Source organism: Gopherus flavomarginatus, chromosome 5 (assembly GCF_025201925.1).
Source record: "Gopherus flavomarginatus isolate rGopFla2 chromosome 5, rGopFla2.mat.asm, whole genome shotgun sequence".
Taxonomy (NCBI): domain Eukaryota; kingdom Metazoa; phylum Chordata; order Testudines; family Testudinidae; genus Gopherus; species Gopherus flavomarginatus.
The window spans coordinates 98,378,929-98,396,224 of NC_066621.1; the positions used below are offsets into that span (position 1 = coordinate 98,378,929).

At 42.4% G+C, this 17,296-nt stretch overlaps 1 protein-coding gene across 1 annotated transcript in view; it reads left to right on the forward strand.

The window, feature by feature from the left end:
• INO80 (INO80 complex ATPase subunit) overlaps positions 1-17,296 on the forward strand; it is a 129,323-nt gene that overhangs the window by 74,654 nt on the left and 37,373 nt on the right. Inside the window, exons 25-26 of the mRNA XM_050954779.1 lie at positions 520-660; positions 10,881-11,106. Coding sequence (XP_050810736.1) covers positions 520-660; positions 10,881-11,106 — 367 coding nt within the window. The remainder of the gene's footprint in view (positions 1-519; positions 661-10,880; positions 11,107-17,296) is intronic.

Sequence of the window (17,296 nt, forward strand, 5' to 3'; positions counted from 1 at the left end):
GGTTCCATTCTTTTACTGAGCTACCCAGAGTGCACCGCTCCGGAAATTGATGGTAGCCTGGGACCATGAACGCACACCACCGAAGTAATGTGCCCTAGTGTGGACGCGTAAAATCGATTTTATAAAATCTGTTTTATAAAATCGATTTTATTAATTTCGATTTTACTCTGTAGTGTGGACGTGGCCTTAGAGTAGTGTGAGGGAGGGTCATCCTTACTGGAATATGTATTTGCTTTCCTGCCATTAAAAGCTAAGGTGAAAAAGTGCTGAGGAGGCAAAAGAGTGTCTCCAATTCCAGAAAAGAGGGGGAAAAGTGGCAGCTGGGCAGAGTCTCCCTTTCTAATTGAAAATGGAGGTACTGAGAATTCTGTGCACTAGCATTACAGTAGCTATGTAAAGATCCCTGTTCCCAAGGAAATTATTTGATTGTTCATTATCATTCTTTCTGACACGGGGATAAACAACTAAAAAGGATTCCCTTCTTGGATGAATTAACTCTTTATTTAATTTAATTTTTAGAACCTTGTGTTCAGTAGCCACTGTAAAACAGTTACTGGCTATTCAGACCATGTCATACATCGAAAAAGATCAGCTACCTCATCGGTCCGGTGCTGCCAGGTCACTGAACTGCCATCCTTCCTGTGCATAGCCAGCCCACGGGTAAGTCCTGCAAAGATATTATTACAGCGAGGGAATCTACTCCTTCTTGTAACTATTTATGAAGCTGCTATGATGTTTTGTATAGTACCATTGTCTTTGAAAAGATGCTTTTGTGCATTTAAAAAATGTCCTGTCCCCGCAAAACTTACAAATCTCCACCTGTACAAATGTTATGTGGCAAGAAATATCTCTAATATTGGCCCAGATTCTGATATAAATTCGTATTAGTTTTATTTGGTCAAGTCCTAGAGAATTTATTAATAGGATCCACTCCAATTTAGTTCTATAGGAATATAATGGACTTTTATAGACATTATCTCCAAAACAGCTGTAGCAAATGATAGCCTTTTTAGTGTGGGTTTTTTTGTTTTTTTTTAAACCATTTTATGGAATGCTATAGTAGGGATAGAATTCTCTATTACGTTCTATTGGTTGGTTTTAAAAAAAACTATAGTAAGCATATCTTTTGGTATTAAATTCTCTAGAACTTGTTTTGTAACTTTTGTACCCAGTGGGAGGAAAGGCAAGGTTGTAGTAGCAGAAGCAACCAAAGGAAGGTGCAAGATAAATTGACCTATCACACCCCAAACTTTCATAACCATTTTGTTTTTCTGTTACAGTGCTATGCTGCTGCTATGCCCCTTAGTTAGTGTGTAACTTGTACCACCTTTTTATCACCTTTGAATTTGGTCCATTATGTAGTGCTCTGAAGCTTGGATATGTATTTTTACAAAATGAAAGATGCATGTCCCTGTGTAGGATTGGATCACAGATGCCCCCTGGGAGCTGCCACCCGATGTGCCATGAGTACCTCTGCTCCTGCTTTCTCTGCCAGCTCAGGACTCCAGCACCCTGTCTTGCTGAGCCAGACACACCTATCTGCTCCAGCAAAGACCCAGAGTCTGAATTACTTGCCCCAAAGCTGCAGGTTTACCTGAAAGCAGCTAACAGAAGTGTGCTTGTCTTTAACACTAAGATGCCCAACTCCCAATGGGGTCTGAACCCAAATAAATCAGTTTTACCCGTTATACAGGGTAAACTCATAAATTGTTCGCCCTCTATAAGTCTGATAAAGAGATGCACAGTTGTTTGCTCCCTCAGGTATTAATACATAATTAATAAGTAAAAAGTGATTTTATTAAATACAGAAAGTAGGATTTAAGTGGTTCCAAGTAGTAACAGACAGAACAAAGTAAGTCACCAAGCAAAATAAAAAAATGTGCAAATCTATGTCTAATCAAACTGAATACAGATAATCTCACCCTTAGAGATGCTTCAGTAAGTTTTTTCCTCAGACTGGACACCTTTCAGGCCTGGGCACAATTTTTTCCCCTGGTACAGCTCTTGTTCTAGCTCAGGTGGTAGCTAGGGGATTTCTCATGATGGCTCTCTCCTCTTTGTTCTGTTCCACCCCTTTATATATCTTTTGCATAAGGTGGGAATTCTTTTGTCCCTCTCTGGATTCCCACCCCCCCTTCTCAATGGAAAGACACCAGGTTAAAGGGATAGCTCAGCGGCTTGAGCATTGGCCTGCTAAACCCAGGGTTGTGAGTTCAATCCTTGAGGGAGCCATTTAGGGATCTAGGGTAAAAATCTGTCTGGGGATTGGTCCTGCTTTGAGCAGAGGGTTGGGCTAGATGACCTCCTAAAGTCCCTTCCAACCCTGATATTCTATGATGAAAGATGGATTCCAGTTCAGGTGACATGATCACATGTCACTGCAAGACTTCATTACCCACTTGCCAGCACACATGTATACAGGAAAACTTACAGGTAAAACAGCCATCTGCAGTCAATTGTCCTGGTTAATGGGAGTCATCAAGATTCCAACCCACCATTAATGGCCCACATTTTACATAATTACAATAGGTCCTCAGTTATATTTCATATTTCTAGTTTCAGATAAGAGTGGTACATTTATACAAATAGGATGATCACACTCAGCAGATTATAAGCTTTGTAATGATACTTTACAGGAGACCTTTTGCATGAAGCATATTCCAGTTACATTATATTCACTCATTAGCACATTTTTATAAAATTATATAGACTGCAATGTCACAGTCCCCTTTCTGAAATTCAGCCCAAATACTCTAGCAGTATATCTGGCCAGTAATATGCTGTTTTTCTGCAATATGAGTAGTCTCTTCCAATAATATATCTCTTGATTTCAACTCCTCTCTTAATCCCCAAGGCTGTAAAACTAACATTGAGTTTTAGAGTAGTGAGTTATTTAAAGAGAATGGGAGCTGTTTTTTGTCTGTAGTGAGCTTTTTTTGTATCCTTTTTAGAGGAGTGGGAAGGAGATTTGTTTAACAAAACACCCAATCCCACCCTCTAAGTGCTGGTCAACGCTAGGAACTTACATCTATAAATGACATCTTTCAGGGGTGTGAATAATCCACACTCCCGAGAGACATAACTATATCAACCTAACCCCCAGCATAGGCAGTGCTAGACTGATGGAAGAATTCTAGCTACTGCCTCTCGGGGAGGTGGATTACCTACACCGACGGGAGAACGTCTCCTGTTGGCGTAGCAAGTGTCTGCACGGAAGCACTATAGTGCTACTGTGCTGCTGTAGCATTTTCAGTGTAGACATAACATTAGTGGACTCAGCGCTCTCTTCAGAAAAGGAAGAACTACATTCTAATATCTAGAAATTTCTCTGGTTGGCATTTCCTAGCTCTTGATTGTTGAATGGCACAACCTGATTCAGTAGGCTTGTGCTCTGTTAGCAGCATTTTAAAATGATGTATCATTCTGAGTCTTTGTGACTCTTGTTCCACATTGTTTTGTATTATGATGTTGTGCTGTATTCATTTTGGGGTGTTTTGTTTCTGTTGCTTTTTCTTATGCATATCTTTCTTGATGTTGCCTAATTATAACAAGCACAGTGAAACTCTAGGAACTATACTGAGAAGATACCTCCCAGCGTCAGTTTAGAAGCACTGTGACGTTTACTTTCCTCCCACCCTCAAATATATACCTTTTTATAAATTATGTAATATTCCTCCACAATAAATGGATATTTCAGAGGAATGGAGTTTTTTGGGCAGAAAAATGTTCTGCTTAACCAAGGCATGTTTGGGCTGCATGCCCAGAATGTGTAGAACTCGGCAGGTAACTTGACACCAGTTCCATCCTATCTGAGTATACGGGTCTCTCTTAGCAGGAGAAATGAAAGCAACTTTTCCCCCTTTTTATAATTGTGACATCCCCCAGACTTTATCTAAACTAGTACTTTTGTCGGTCAGCCCTGACCGACATAAGTTATGCTGACAAAAGTGCTGGTGTGGACATTGCTATGTTGACAGGAGAGTTTCTCCTGCTGACATAGCTACTGCTACTAATTGGAGGTGGTTTAATTATGCCAGCGGGAGAGCTCTCTCCTGCTGGCATAGAGTGGCTACACAGGAGATCATCCAGTGTTGCAGCTGCAGCGGTACAGCTGTGTTGCTGTAAGGGCTGTAGTGTAGTGCTGCGTCACCTTAATTTTCCAGACCAGAACATCTTTTATTTTGCTCTGCTAGTGAAAAGCAGCCTCTCCAAGCACTGCTCACACATCCATTACCATCTAAAGGCACACCCAGCAGAGTTACTCCCAGCCACTCATGAACAAATGTAGGGCCACACCTGCAAACCCCTCAGACCCTGGCACCCCAGAATTGTGCATCTTACATTGCTGGACAGCGTAAGCTCATTAAAAGTCCATGATTCTATCACAGAGTAATAATTATGCAACAGCCTTTGTTAACCTGAGTAGAAATTCTCCAGACACTTCAACCAAAAAGCACACTGGCTTAGATAAACAAGGAAACAAGTTTATTAACTAAAGAAAGATAGATTTTAAGTGATAACTAATTCTGACTTGTATGCTTTTATAAAAGCTTGTGTGTTTATTTTTTATTTCTATTTCGTAAACTTTACCAAGGCTAATAGTTCTAAAAGAAAAACAGATTGTCTCATAAGTTTTAATACATTTCATAGGCTCTCTCCTTCCAGCCTGGGGCCAGCCCTCCCACAGTTCAATAGTGCTTCTCTTTATCTTCCAACTGATCTTGCTTCCATGTGTCAGGGTGTGGGAGGAGAGTCATGGGGAAGCCATTGTCTCTTACTTCATACCCTCTTTCTTGTTCACACCTCCTGCGTATGTGAGGGATGACATGCAAATCTTTTGTTTACAGTCCCACCTGATGGTGAATGGTTGCTTCAGTGGCTAATAGTTTTCTAACACCTGTGGTCAGTTCTTTGTTGACACTGGGGAGTTAGTCTGTGGGCATTCTCCAGAATTACAAAATGTTTCAGGAACAAACATATAGCAAAATCTAATAACTCAATATTCAATGTTGGTGCACACATTTTAACAGGACAACGATGCTCAGCAGATTATGGGTTTTCAAATGATACCGCACAAGGCACATGTTGTACAAAATACATCATAACCATATAAAAGTGATGAATATGGGGTACAGGTGTCATATGAGGTACAAGCTATCACAATAATACTGCATTAAATCCATTTTTACTCTGTAAATTATTCTTTTTATTGTGGTACTCTAGAGATGCAGTTATCTATTTATTAATTCCCAACCATGCATGCATTCCCTTTTCATAAGGAGTTTTGGCACATTGTTTTTTAATAAGAAGTGAGCCCCTGAATCCTGCTGCTTCTGATTACTAGGGTTAAAGTGCAGTTTTTGAGAAACAGCATAAAGTGAGAAAAGCATGTGGCATGCGCTAACTACACTATATGGTAGACTGCATAGCACAGATACGGTGATGATGGATAAGAATGAGTCTCTCTGCCAGAGCCTGATCTAGCAAGCTGCTGAGCACATTGTGCAGTTACACTACAGTCAAAGAGAGTTGTGGGTGCTCAGCACCAAGTAGGAGCACTTACAGGAGGATTGGCCCCTTAGACTTTTTGTCTTTTTCAAACTATGTAATTCATCATCCTCGGCTTCACCTGTGCGCCCCTCCCCCCACCCCCAAAAAAGGAGGCGGGGCGGGGCAAGCTGAACATGGAAAATAAGAAACAGGCTGAATGAGAAGAAACTCCAAATCTACGGGAAATGACTCGCGTGGCATACTTATCTTTTATTCCCTTTATTTTATGGTCCCAATAAAATGTAAAAAGCTTTCATTCTCTTGCTAGCAATAACTGTGTTTATGGGTATGAAACACCTTCATAGGTATCACATGTAGCTCCAGAAGTCCAGTCAACCACCTGCTCTCAAAAAAAAGAACCCTCCCCTAAATGAACTGGAACATTGGCTGCAGAGGAGCCACAAGTGAGGACATCTGCTTCCAATTAGCCTGCACTCCCAAGCCTGATGCCTACTGTTTACTTTGAATCAATAGCAGGCCAATAAATCCCCGTCGCTGATGGAGAAGCAATAATGGTAATAATCATAGAGAAGCAGACTGGGAGCAGAAGACTCTTATCACCAAGCCACCCAAATGTTCCATTCCTAATCTGTGTTTGTGTTACTGCTGGATTTATCAGTGGGCTTGACTGAAGCTGGATGTGCGTGTAATTATACATTGGCATCTGTGGAAAGGAAGATGGCAAATAGCCGTTTGCACTCATCGCCTGTTTGCTTCTCCTTGGCACCTTCTGGAATGAGCTCATCTGCTCTGATTGTGAGGCCAAGAATCTGACTAGGCCTTGCAGAATGGGGGATATCCTTCCAGATCCTAAGATCACATTGTTCAAGAATGGACAGTTAGCTGAAAATAGCTGTGAATGAAAACCTGATCTCCATAGAACAGGGGTAGGCAACCTATGGCACGTGTGCCGAAGGCGGCACACAGGCTGATTTTCAATGGCACTCACACTGCCTGGGTCCTGGCCACCAGTCCGGGAGGTTCTGCATTTTAACTTAATTTTAAATGAAGCTTCTTAAACATTTTAAAAACCTTATTTACTTTACATACAGCCATAGTTTAGTTATATATTATAGACTTAGAGAAAGAGACCATCTAAAAATGTTAAAATGTATTACCGGCATATGAAACCTTAAATTAAAGTGAATAAATGAAGACTCGGCACACCACTTCTGAAAGGTTGCCGACCCCTGCCCTGGAATTACTTATGTCAACTCTGCAGCGTAGGGGCTCTTCACTGACCTCCATAAATGAGTTGTGTCATCTGTGAAGGTGTGTGTGTATTTTCTGTACTGCAGGTCAGTGTGAGTGGAGCATGGTTAAAAGCTCAGTTCAGGAACTGATATGCTGATCCAGTATTGAGCTGATGGGCGAAAATAGTGTCTGCAGTTTATTTTGTCATAAGTCTTATAAATGGGGAAATTGTCCGGTCTTGGTTTGGCTTGGCTACTACATAGAAAAGATGAAGTGGAGACAGGGCTTTGCTTTCCTGGGAAGCGAAGATTTAAGAGTTTCATGCTTGTTATGAACTGTTGGCAAGAATGTATAAGTCTTTTAAACAGCAGAATAAGTCCAAATGCTTCCAGAAAGAATGTCCGGTTGTTGGTGCTGAGCTATGATGAGGTATGAGAAGTTAATGGAGCAAGAGACAGGGATGGGATTGTGAGTAGATGATTGTTGCGGTTGTGACCGAGTATAATTTGTATGCATTTGTAAACCGTTATACTGAATCAGAGAGAGATCTGAAACATGAAGGTGATTTGAAGGATACATGTGTCTCATGTTCTTACTTTCAGTGGGCTCATGAAATCAGTCCAGAACATTATGTATTGTTCACTTCAGTTTGAGTTTGATAAACTCCTGTATGGATTCCAGCTATCACAATGATAGATGATTTAAAAATCCTACAACATATTCAGGGTTAAATCTGCATGAAAATAGAGAAAGTATTCCTTAAACTAGCACTGATTTTTATACTGTATAACTGTTGAGTTACAGAGGTTATATGTAGATTACCTCAAAATAGAGTATCTTCTTACTGATCTAATCCATGATTGCTGCACTAATACAATTTGATAGCATGCACTAATAAACATGAGAATTTGGAGTCAGGGACTAACTGCTGTTCATTACATATAACACCGCAAGAACAAACCTGACAGTGAGGGAGATGTTTGTGCACACACGGACAAATAATACTAATGGAAAAGCTTCATATTTCTTTTCTTTCCCTTCCTTTTACAGGTTCCTCAACATTTTGTATGATTTTTTTTTTCTTGAAGGACATGTAGATGTTTTTGGATGGTGTCTTATAAATATTTGTGTGTGTGTGTGTGTGTATCTGGAGCTGTCATGACTAAATCAGATTACCCCAATTTTGGCCTAAGATATTATTAACCTTTACATGTGCACACTTCCTGCATGTGAAGGTTCTTTCCTGTTAATATAGAGAGTGCTTTCAGACATCTCAGGCACGTAGAGTTCCCTTGGCATTTTCTTCTAATAACTCTTCCTTTAGGGTCAGATATAACCCAAGTGCAGCCCTCAGTTACTCTCATTTTTTCCATACAGAGATGTAGCCTGAGGAAATTAGGGTTCCTGGCACACAACTTTCCATCTTGAGTTCAACAGCCATAATGATTTGCATGCTAGGGCCTACAAGTCTACACAGGTCACACTTCTTTATTAAATATGGAAGTGGCTACAGACTGCTCCATTTTGAGTAAAGTGCTGGCCTTCAAGTGCCTTTCAAGTAGTAAAAGATAAAAATTTTGGGCATCATTGCCGTAAGGAATACACTTCTCTGTTCCAACTCAGGTTTGTTCAGTGTAAAAATATGAACTTCAACTTGAGAGTAAACAATGTTCTTTACAAAGGGAAAAGATAGGCCTCTGGGTACATTTTCGCCACAATTACTGTGGGATCAGTGTTCAGGCAGAGGAGTCTGAAATTCATTCACCATGAGAAACCTTTCTGCCTTGCACTAAATACAGCCTCTTGCTTTGACTGCAGATGGCAGTGTAGTGTAGCAAATCCTCTTAGAATCAGTGCTAAGCGCTCAACCTTGCCTTTTGGTTCTGATTAAATGTATTTTTTCATAATGATGGTATTCTGAATCCTCAGTGAATTAGCTGTTCTAGTATTCATTACTGACTTCAAGTTGGTCTAAAGTGAAATCCTGACATCCTGTTCCACTTTCCCAAATCCCTATTTCTTTGCTCTTGGAAGAGCTGCAGCTGTGGTGTACCTCTATTGGCACTATGGAAACAAGTACGCTCAAAGCCATTTTTAGTCTGTGAATAAGTCAGACCTTGTGTGTGTTGAAATACACAAATTGCTGCACTATTTGTTTTTCTGTTTGAATTTGTACCATAATTGTGTGCCAGAATCTAAACATTCATTTAAAAAAAATAAGCCTCTAGTCTTTGTTTGCAAAGAAAACCTTCCATTCAGGAAATGAGGTTTTATCGATTTAAGGAAAAGAAGGTAATGATTAGCCACAGTCTTTCCCCTAGTGTAGATGTAGGCTTTCATTCCTTTTACCTTGATTTAACTGGTCAGGATCTACCTTAACTACTGGAAATTGTGGCAGAGAATTCCTAGTTTTTATACACTTGCATAAATAACATCAGTTTTCTACATCCTACTTCTGGTATATAGCATTGTGTCCTCTAAAGTGATGACATACTTGTTTCCTGGAACTACAAACACGCCATTATCAATAAATAACTTTTCTCTCATCTTAGGGAATTAATTTCATAATATGCACTGAAATGTTGAAATTTAGCTTTCATTATTTTGAAGCTGTTGAGGTAATGAATTCAAAGCATCTTTCTAGGTCTCAAAAGCATGTCAAAACTTCCTATATCATCTTTATAGGAAATGGAATATAAAGAGCTTTTGCAGAGTCTTTTCCCTCAGCATGCTTGGCCCAGAGCAGACTTACACTTAGAAGGGAAAAGAGGAAGTTGGAAGTGTACTCCTTCTTGTAAAATACTGCATGTTAAATGATGATTTGGTGCTTTAATTTTAGGATTGTAAAAGAAAGTGATGCATTTGCTCCATCTGCTTTGGATTTTATGCGCTAACAGATTGTTAGTGAGAGATCTGTAGAGCATCCTAACAGAGCAGTTGTATATGTGTGATGTGTCAGACTTTTTCCATGATTCCTTCTGTTTTCATCACTTTTGTGAAATGGGAAGAGAAAAGGAAACTATCAGATGGAAGCAGAACTCTGTTTTTCAACTGTCCCAGGTAAAAATGGATGAGAACATCTGGGATTACATGGCCCAGCACTCCATATCTTTCCCATTGCTTCTTGCATCCATCTTAACTCTGTGCTCTTCATTAGGCAGCTGTTAAAATGTGTTGATTCTGAGTAGTTATCTGCTGCACAGGATGGCACTTCAGAGTTGCCTGCTAGCCTGGTGAGGAGAGATAAGAGAATACTATAGATCGATTCAAAAGGCAGCTTGTCTACTGGAGCAGACACTTTATCAAGGGATTTTCAGCCATCTGAACACACAGCTATTTGGCTAACCAGTCCCTTCTACTCTCCATCCTGATAGCAGCAAAGATTAAAATGATGGAGATGGTCCAAGATAGTTAGTTATGGTATAAGGCCTGGGTTCCTGTGTTGGCAAAAGACTATTCTGTGTAGCTGGAGAAAGTATACTGAAAGCAGGCAATGAGGAAAGGGATGCACAGAATGACTAGCTAAAAAACTTAAGATAAACCTCCCTACTCATCCTACATACAAATAAGAATACAAGATATAAGTATGACCCATCGTTGCCAAGTGCTGCCTCTGAAAGACTACCAAACTGTGTCTTTTCCTCCCTTTTACATTTTTCTTTCCTGATTTCCACATCTTCAGTATTTCAGCTATACATCGGTCACTGCTGAAATGCAGTAGCCCTCTAGGGTAGGGGAGAAGTTGAGGGAGTTGTGCAAATCTAGACTCCGACAAGTAACTACTAGACAGTGAAGAATTCAAACCGAACATAGATGAAATGAGCTATACAGTGACAGTGCACATTATTTGATCTTCGTTTTGCTCTCCATCTTGCAACAGTTGGCACTAAGTATAAGTCAAAGTACAGATTATCAGAAAGGACAATAATTCATGCCTGCATGTTGGCTGGGCACTTTTTTTGCATCTCTCATTATTTTAAATCAGTTTAAGATGGTATTACTATTTGTATATTACTATAATGACTTTGCTTTTAAATCTTGTCCCTCTGGAAACTAATTTAACTGAACACTTTTTTTGTGAGAAGAGGGACAATATGAGTATATGTATTCATCATTTTACTTGTGTTTTCTCATAGGTAATAGCAGTGCCTCTGGATTTCTACTGCAGTGATAAAAGTGCAGAGTATGAACATAGGGCATTTAAGGAAGGAGGAAGTCTTGAAGCAAAGCAGTGTATATTGAATGGAGCACCTGAACTAGCAGCTGATTACCTGAAACGATGTTCCCAGTTCTTCCCAGAGTATCCGGGAGGGTTGTTGGGAGTCAGGCCTCAGAATGGCTGGTCTTTCATCAGGATACCAGGTAAGTTTCTAATTCCTTTCTAAATTTCTGTAGTGGAATAGATTAATGAGACTAGGAAAGTAAGGTCATCTGTTCCTTTTCCTTTGAGTGAGAAAGTATCTCTTTAAATTCTGGTTTCTACCCATACGTTGTCTGGAGCAAAGCAGCCAGTGAAGGCAGAACTAGTTTAACACAACCTCTTCTGGTGCTTAACTCAACAGGGCCGGCCTTTGGGGTGGGCGGCTGGGCTGGCTGCCCAGGGCAGCCTACCAAAGAGGGTGGCGTGTGCTGGCCCAGCCCATCTTGGCCAGCGGTCCCAGGACTGCCCCTCCTCCCTGCCCCTTCCTCCCCTTCCACTTGCTCCTGGCAGCCAACTGAGGGCTCCTACCAGTGACAGGGGCGGAGAGGAGCCCTGTTCCGGCCCCACCTCCTCCCCCCAGAGGCTTGTGCCGCTTGGTGGAGCAAGCTGGGGGGAGGGAGGTGGCAGGCCTGGGGATTTCTGGCTGCCATGCACCTTGAACAGTTGGACTCCCCAGTGGCGTGGCCCCTGCCTCCTCCCTGGGCTCCTAGGCCCCTGCCGGGCCTGGGGCAGCGCTGGTGGGAGGGTGCTATGCATGCAGCTTGCCCCTGTGCCTGCCCCGCCCCCACCATTATTCGAATGTGAAGGCTGGGGAGTGTGGGGGTCCCGGACCATGATGGGCAGTAGGCAGCACCAGCACCCAGTGGATGGACACCCCAACCAGTGGGTGCTCCTTGCTCCAGGTAAGCCCCCTTGGCTTTGGCCCCGCAGAACAACTGGAGTCCCTTTGCCCCATGCCCCCCACAGCTTCCCTGGGGTAGACCCAGTGCCCCTGCCCCTCACCAGCACCCCTGAAAGAGACTGAACCTCCCTCAGTTTCTTCTGCCCCATCCCCCCACCAGCATCCCTAGAGGAGACTCAGTGTCCCCTACCCCTCACCAGCATCCCCGGGGGAGACAGCCCTACCCCAGTTCCCTCTGCCCCATCCCCCCACTAGTGCCCCTGGTCTAGGGAGGGATGTGGGTCAGATCCAGTTCAGTCTGGGGAGGGATGTGGGTCTGGTCCAGTTTGGAGGGTTGGCCTGGTCTTTTGGGGGCACAGCTGGTCCTGATCCTAGCCTCGGTGCCTCTCTACCTGGGGGGAGGACTAGCAAGACTAGTATGAATAATGACACTGTAAATAAAATGTATTAAAGTTTTTCATATTTTTTATTTTTATTTTTAAAATGTTTTTAAATTCGCCCCAATTTCATACAAAAATTTAATTCAAGCCCTGGTAGTTTATATGAGAAATGGGAAGGATGAGAGAGTGTGCTGGTTCCCTTTTAGTGGGAGCAGCACATGGCTGGTGTTTTGGCCAGCTTTGGCTTTTGTTAGCTGTTTTTATTCTCTCTCACACACACGGTCTCCCTCACGCAGTCCTTCACACTCACACTCACACACACACACACACACACACCCCCAGGACTCCCTGCGTCCAGGTCACTTTCCCCACCTGGGCTGTGAGGCATCAAGAGCTGCTGCTCTCATGCCCTCTCCTTACGCAGCCCAGGCAGGGAAAGTGACCTGGATGTAGGGAGCCCAGTTGTTGCTCCTTGCTCCCCTCCTCACAGCCCTCTAGAAGTGTGTGGGGCAGAGGAGCAGCAGTCCAAGGGGGAGTGAGCAGCAATGCCAGCTGATTTGTGCATCCAGGTCAGTTTCCCCAGGAGGGGGATGCAGGAACTAGGAGCGAAGGGGGTGCAGGGATTAGGGGTGCAGGAGGGACAGCAGGCCTGTGGGGCAAAGGGAAAGAGGGGAACCTGAGGAGCCGGGGGCACGCGCACCACACCCATGGGGGCCAGGGGAACCAAAATGCAAGTTCGTCCAGGGTGCCATTTTCCTGTAGGCCGGCCCTGTAACTCAACCAGCATTTTAGGCTATAAAGAGATGTTTTTGATAGCTAGCCAACAATACTAGGGCTTTGGTTTTTGCCCCTCCCCTTGTCCCCTGTCCTCCTGCTGGGCACATATTCAAAAATACTTTTTCCATCAGTGCTCCAGAAAGAAGACTCTCTAGAGATTGGTGGATAGATGCTCATTTCACAAGCGCCTCTTGTGAGCAAGTCCACTGAGACACTGTGGTATTGGCCTAGGCGGTCTGTTTGTTAGTCTTCTGAACTAGAGGATAAACATTACTCTTGCAGCAGTCTGCAAAGAAAAGGCAAGATGTGGGGAACTGAATAGAGGATGAAATGGCCTGAGAGGCAAAGGCGGGCGGGGGGGGGAATGGGATGATTCACTGGATTTGGACTAGAAAAATCTGTGTTTGCAACATGGCGGATTCACTTAGATTCTGGGGCCAAGGGAAGAAAAAGATATCACTGCAATAATAAAGCAATCTCAGCCTTCATTTTGATCCTCTTGATTATCCCATAATTCTGAGCATAGGTAATTAGCTCCCAGTTTGATTACCAGTACCACAGTGACATTCAGTAGCTGGGAATACTGTTACTTTGCAGAATGATGGACCTGAACCGTGGCCTGCATGAAGCACTAGAGATTTGAGAGATAAGCAAGAGGAAAAACAGCTCACGCTGCTAGAATGCTAGCTTGTTCCCAAGACCCTTTTGGGTCAAGGATCTTTGGACGGGGATATGAGCAGGGTAAAAGGAAAATGGTTTTTGCTTGCTGCTTTCTGATTTACTAAGATTTATCATAAGGGAATTGAAGACAGGTTATCAGAGGGGTATGTGTATGTGTGTGCGCACACAGACACACTCACTCACTTTTTAGTGGGGCTAATATACCTGCTGAGAGAGTTTCAGATTAGTCTGATTTATACCATGTAGTGAACTCTTATGCTGTTTGGTCTCCAGCAATTATACAAAATCAAAAGTTTAATTACTGCAGCTAAAAGAAAATGGGAGGGATAGAAGTGTTGGGGTAAAGTAGGTGGGAAGGCATGAAAGGAGAGGTGCACGAGTGTAAGAGAGTTTTGTGGCTGAGGTGGACCCCAAAAGATGAGGATGTGTTCTGAAAAAGTCTTGACATCTCATTCCGCCACTTGCAAAAGCTTATAAAAGAAAAAAGTTGGAATTAAATATTGTTTGAATAACAATATACAAGAATCTTGTGGGTGTGCACTCATTGTAAATAACCATATGGTGATTGATGCAGGTGCAAGGTTAAGCATATGAATGTCAGGGAGCGAAAGAAGCAAAGATAAGCAGGTGGGTGGTGGAGGAAGTGTATACTGAAACTGCGTTAAGCAGGTGGATGTTGGTTAAGTGAGAAATAGAGTAGGTTTAAGTTTGAGTGCTGAGAAGAGACATAGATGCAGGGACAGGGGAGCAGTGTGTATGTATGGATGCAGGTATGATCCAAGTCATTATGGAAAGTGAATAATGAAGCGCCGAAGAAGCAGTTTGATGCAAGAATAAAGCCCAATGAATGTAAAATTGAACTGTGAGTGAAAAGCTTTAAAATAAATAGGTACTGAAGCCACTTCTATCTCTCTTAACACTGTCCCCATCTCTCTCTGACTGAATTCCCACTACCCTGGCAGCAGACATAGTTGTGATCACTGTGGGAATCTCTTGAGGCTTTTCCTGTTCTTTCAAAGAAAAATGGTCCTGGATTAAATGGCAGGAAGTGTCTGAGTCCTTTTAGCATCGATAAAAAGCACTGGCCTCACTGGCTGTTTACTGTGAGAGCCAGCTAGCTCCTTATTGACCCCATTGTGCTCTGCAGACTGCCTGGGGGGAGAGTCACTGGAACCCAGACTTGTTATCTCTTTCCTCTGTATTTTTATATATCCAGAGGGGCATTTTCTAATTCCCCAGGGGTCCATGTGTCCGGCCACAGTCATCAGCCAGAACTCTCCCTGAGATTTTTCTGAGTCATAATCATTAGTGACTATCTGTTTTCCACAGGCAGTAGTATCTATAGCACCCCCTCTCAGCCAGCTTAAGTCCATCCCCTGCCTGGCTGGTTGGTAGTCTTTTATTCTGTTGACTGAAGAGGCACCATTAGGCCTGCAACCCCTTTCCTGCTGATGTTGATTACAGGACTGACTGCTTTTCCTCCTCTGCTTTATGTAGTAATAAAGAATTTGTTGTTGGGCGCAGTGCAATCTGTAAGTCATAGGACTGGTTGAATTTTTTTAATGAAAAATAAAATTTCAGTGATGACATTTTGTGCTGGAAAAAAATCACTTTAGTTGACATTTTCTGATAAAGTTTCAAAATAAAAATTTTTACAGTTTCAAATTTTGGATTTTTTTATTTTTTTTCAAAATTTTAGACAAATTCCACTCACTTTTTAAAAAACTTTTTTTCCACAGGGGATAAGGGGGAATGGAGAGGAAAAGTAAAATAAGTGGGAGAAAGTGGGTAGGGAGAGAAAAACCTTTTAACTTTTTCCTAGTAAACTACTCAATGTTGCTTTCTGTTGAGGATAAATAGAGGTGGAGAGGGTATGTAAGGGTAAGCCTGATCATGGCTTTGCAGAAGCAGTCTGTGATGTTTCTTGAACACTAGGTGGCAGTCTTTGAACATACAGAAATTTTTGGGTTTTGAATACTCAGTGTTGTCAAGATAGGACACGGCAAACACAAAATTAAAACAAACAAATTTTCTCTCCCAAATATAAAAGTATTCCCTTTGATACTTTTTTCTTGCTTTCCTGTTGGTTGTATTCCTTGGGGGATCTCTGCCTAAATTCTCAGTAGTTTAGTTTGTTCTGTATGCCAAGAGATTGAGCAAAGATTGGGATCGACAGATTATTTTTGTACTGCTGAGTGTTGACAGTGTGACCTTCTTCTCACCTGACAGAGTCAAGGGTTACCTGCGGATAAGTTGTTCTTCACTCTCAGTATGCATCCAGTTGTTTGTAATTGTTTAAAACATAGTAAACCATTAAAGGGAGATGGTTGGAGCCAGTGATGAGGCATCTAATGTTTCCAGTTACCAAAACTTAATCCTCTATTCACACTTGTTAAGAGATTGCAAAAGAAAAGCAATAATATTTTGCCTTTTGAACCATGCCAAACGTTCTACCTAAGCACTACAGTGGAATCCTTTAGTTGGGTTGCTTGTCTCAGCATACTTTCTTTTGGCAATCTGACTAGACAGATTTTACATTTGAACAACCACTGCTTGTTATTTCACTTCTTCCTCTCATACTCATCTCACTTATAGCTAACAACCACATCAGCTTTTTATCATGTCTAGCATCTTAGTGTTTCATAAGTAATGACACTAAATAATTTAATTCATCCTGCAGTGGAAAGCTAGCAACCAGAAGAACAGCAGCATTAAATGGGTCTTCATTTAAAAGTAAATTTATACCTTTTTTTTTTAAAGATCCCAAATATGTCAACTTAAACCAAATGGCTCTTAAAGCATTTAATCTGTCAGTTACCTGCCAAAGCCTGAGTTCAGGGTTCTGTTTTTCTTAAGAGTTGATGAAATTCCTAACATCATTAAGGTGGCTGTGCTCTGTTTTAAAGGTAACTAATGCCATCATTTGCAGCCGGAAAACATCTGAGGGCTTAAATTCAGGTATTGAACTGTGTGTCGTCTTCTTGTGCTGGCCCCTATGTATATTTCAGTGCGGATGCACGTGTGCTTCATGCGCCTGGAGTCAGAGAATTCTTACAAGCAGTGTCGGTTGGTCAACACATGTGCCCTTGCTCTCCTCACGCCTCAAACTAAGGGTATAAAGGGCAGAGATCAACCACCTTTCCAGTTCCTTCTTACCACTGTGTGTCATGAGTCAGAATCTCCAATGTTCAGAACGGTTACTTCATTGTTCTTCAATCTGTAAATATTTTATATTTTGCCTTTACTGTGTTTTTTGCCTAGTTTTTAATACAGTAAAAGGTGTTTTATCTAGCATGTTGGGGGAATAAGGGATGCTGGTACGCGAAGAATGCTGGTTAACTAAGAGGGAGGGAGTTTGAGTATGGGAGAGGGTGCAGGGTTGGGGGGTGTGGGAGAGGTTGTGGAATGTGGGCTTTGGGAAGGAGTTTGGGTGTGGGAGGGGGATTGGGGCACAGGAGGGGGTACAGGCGGGTGCCGGATCCAGGGGCGCTCACCTCAGGTGGTTCCCCACAAGTGGTGACCTGTCCCTGCTCCTAGGTGGAAGCGTGGCAGGTCTGTGTGCTGTCTCCGCCCACAGGCACTGCCCCCACAGCTCTCATTGACCGTGGTTCC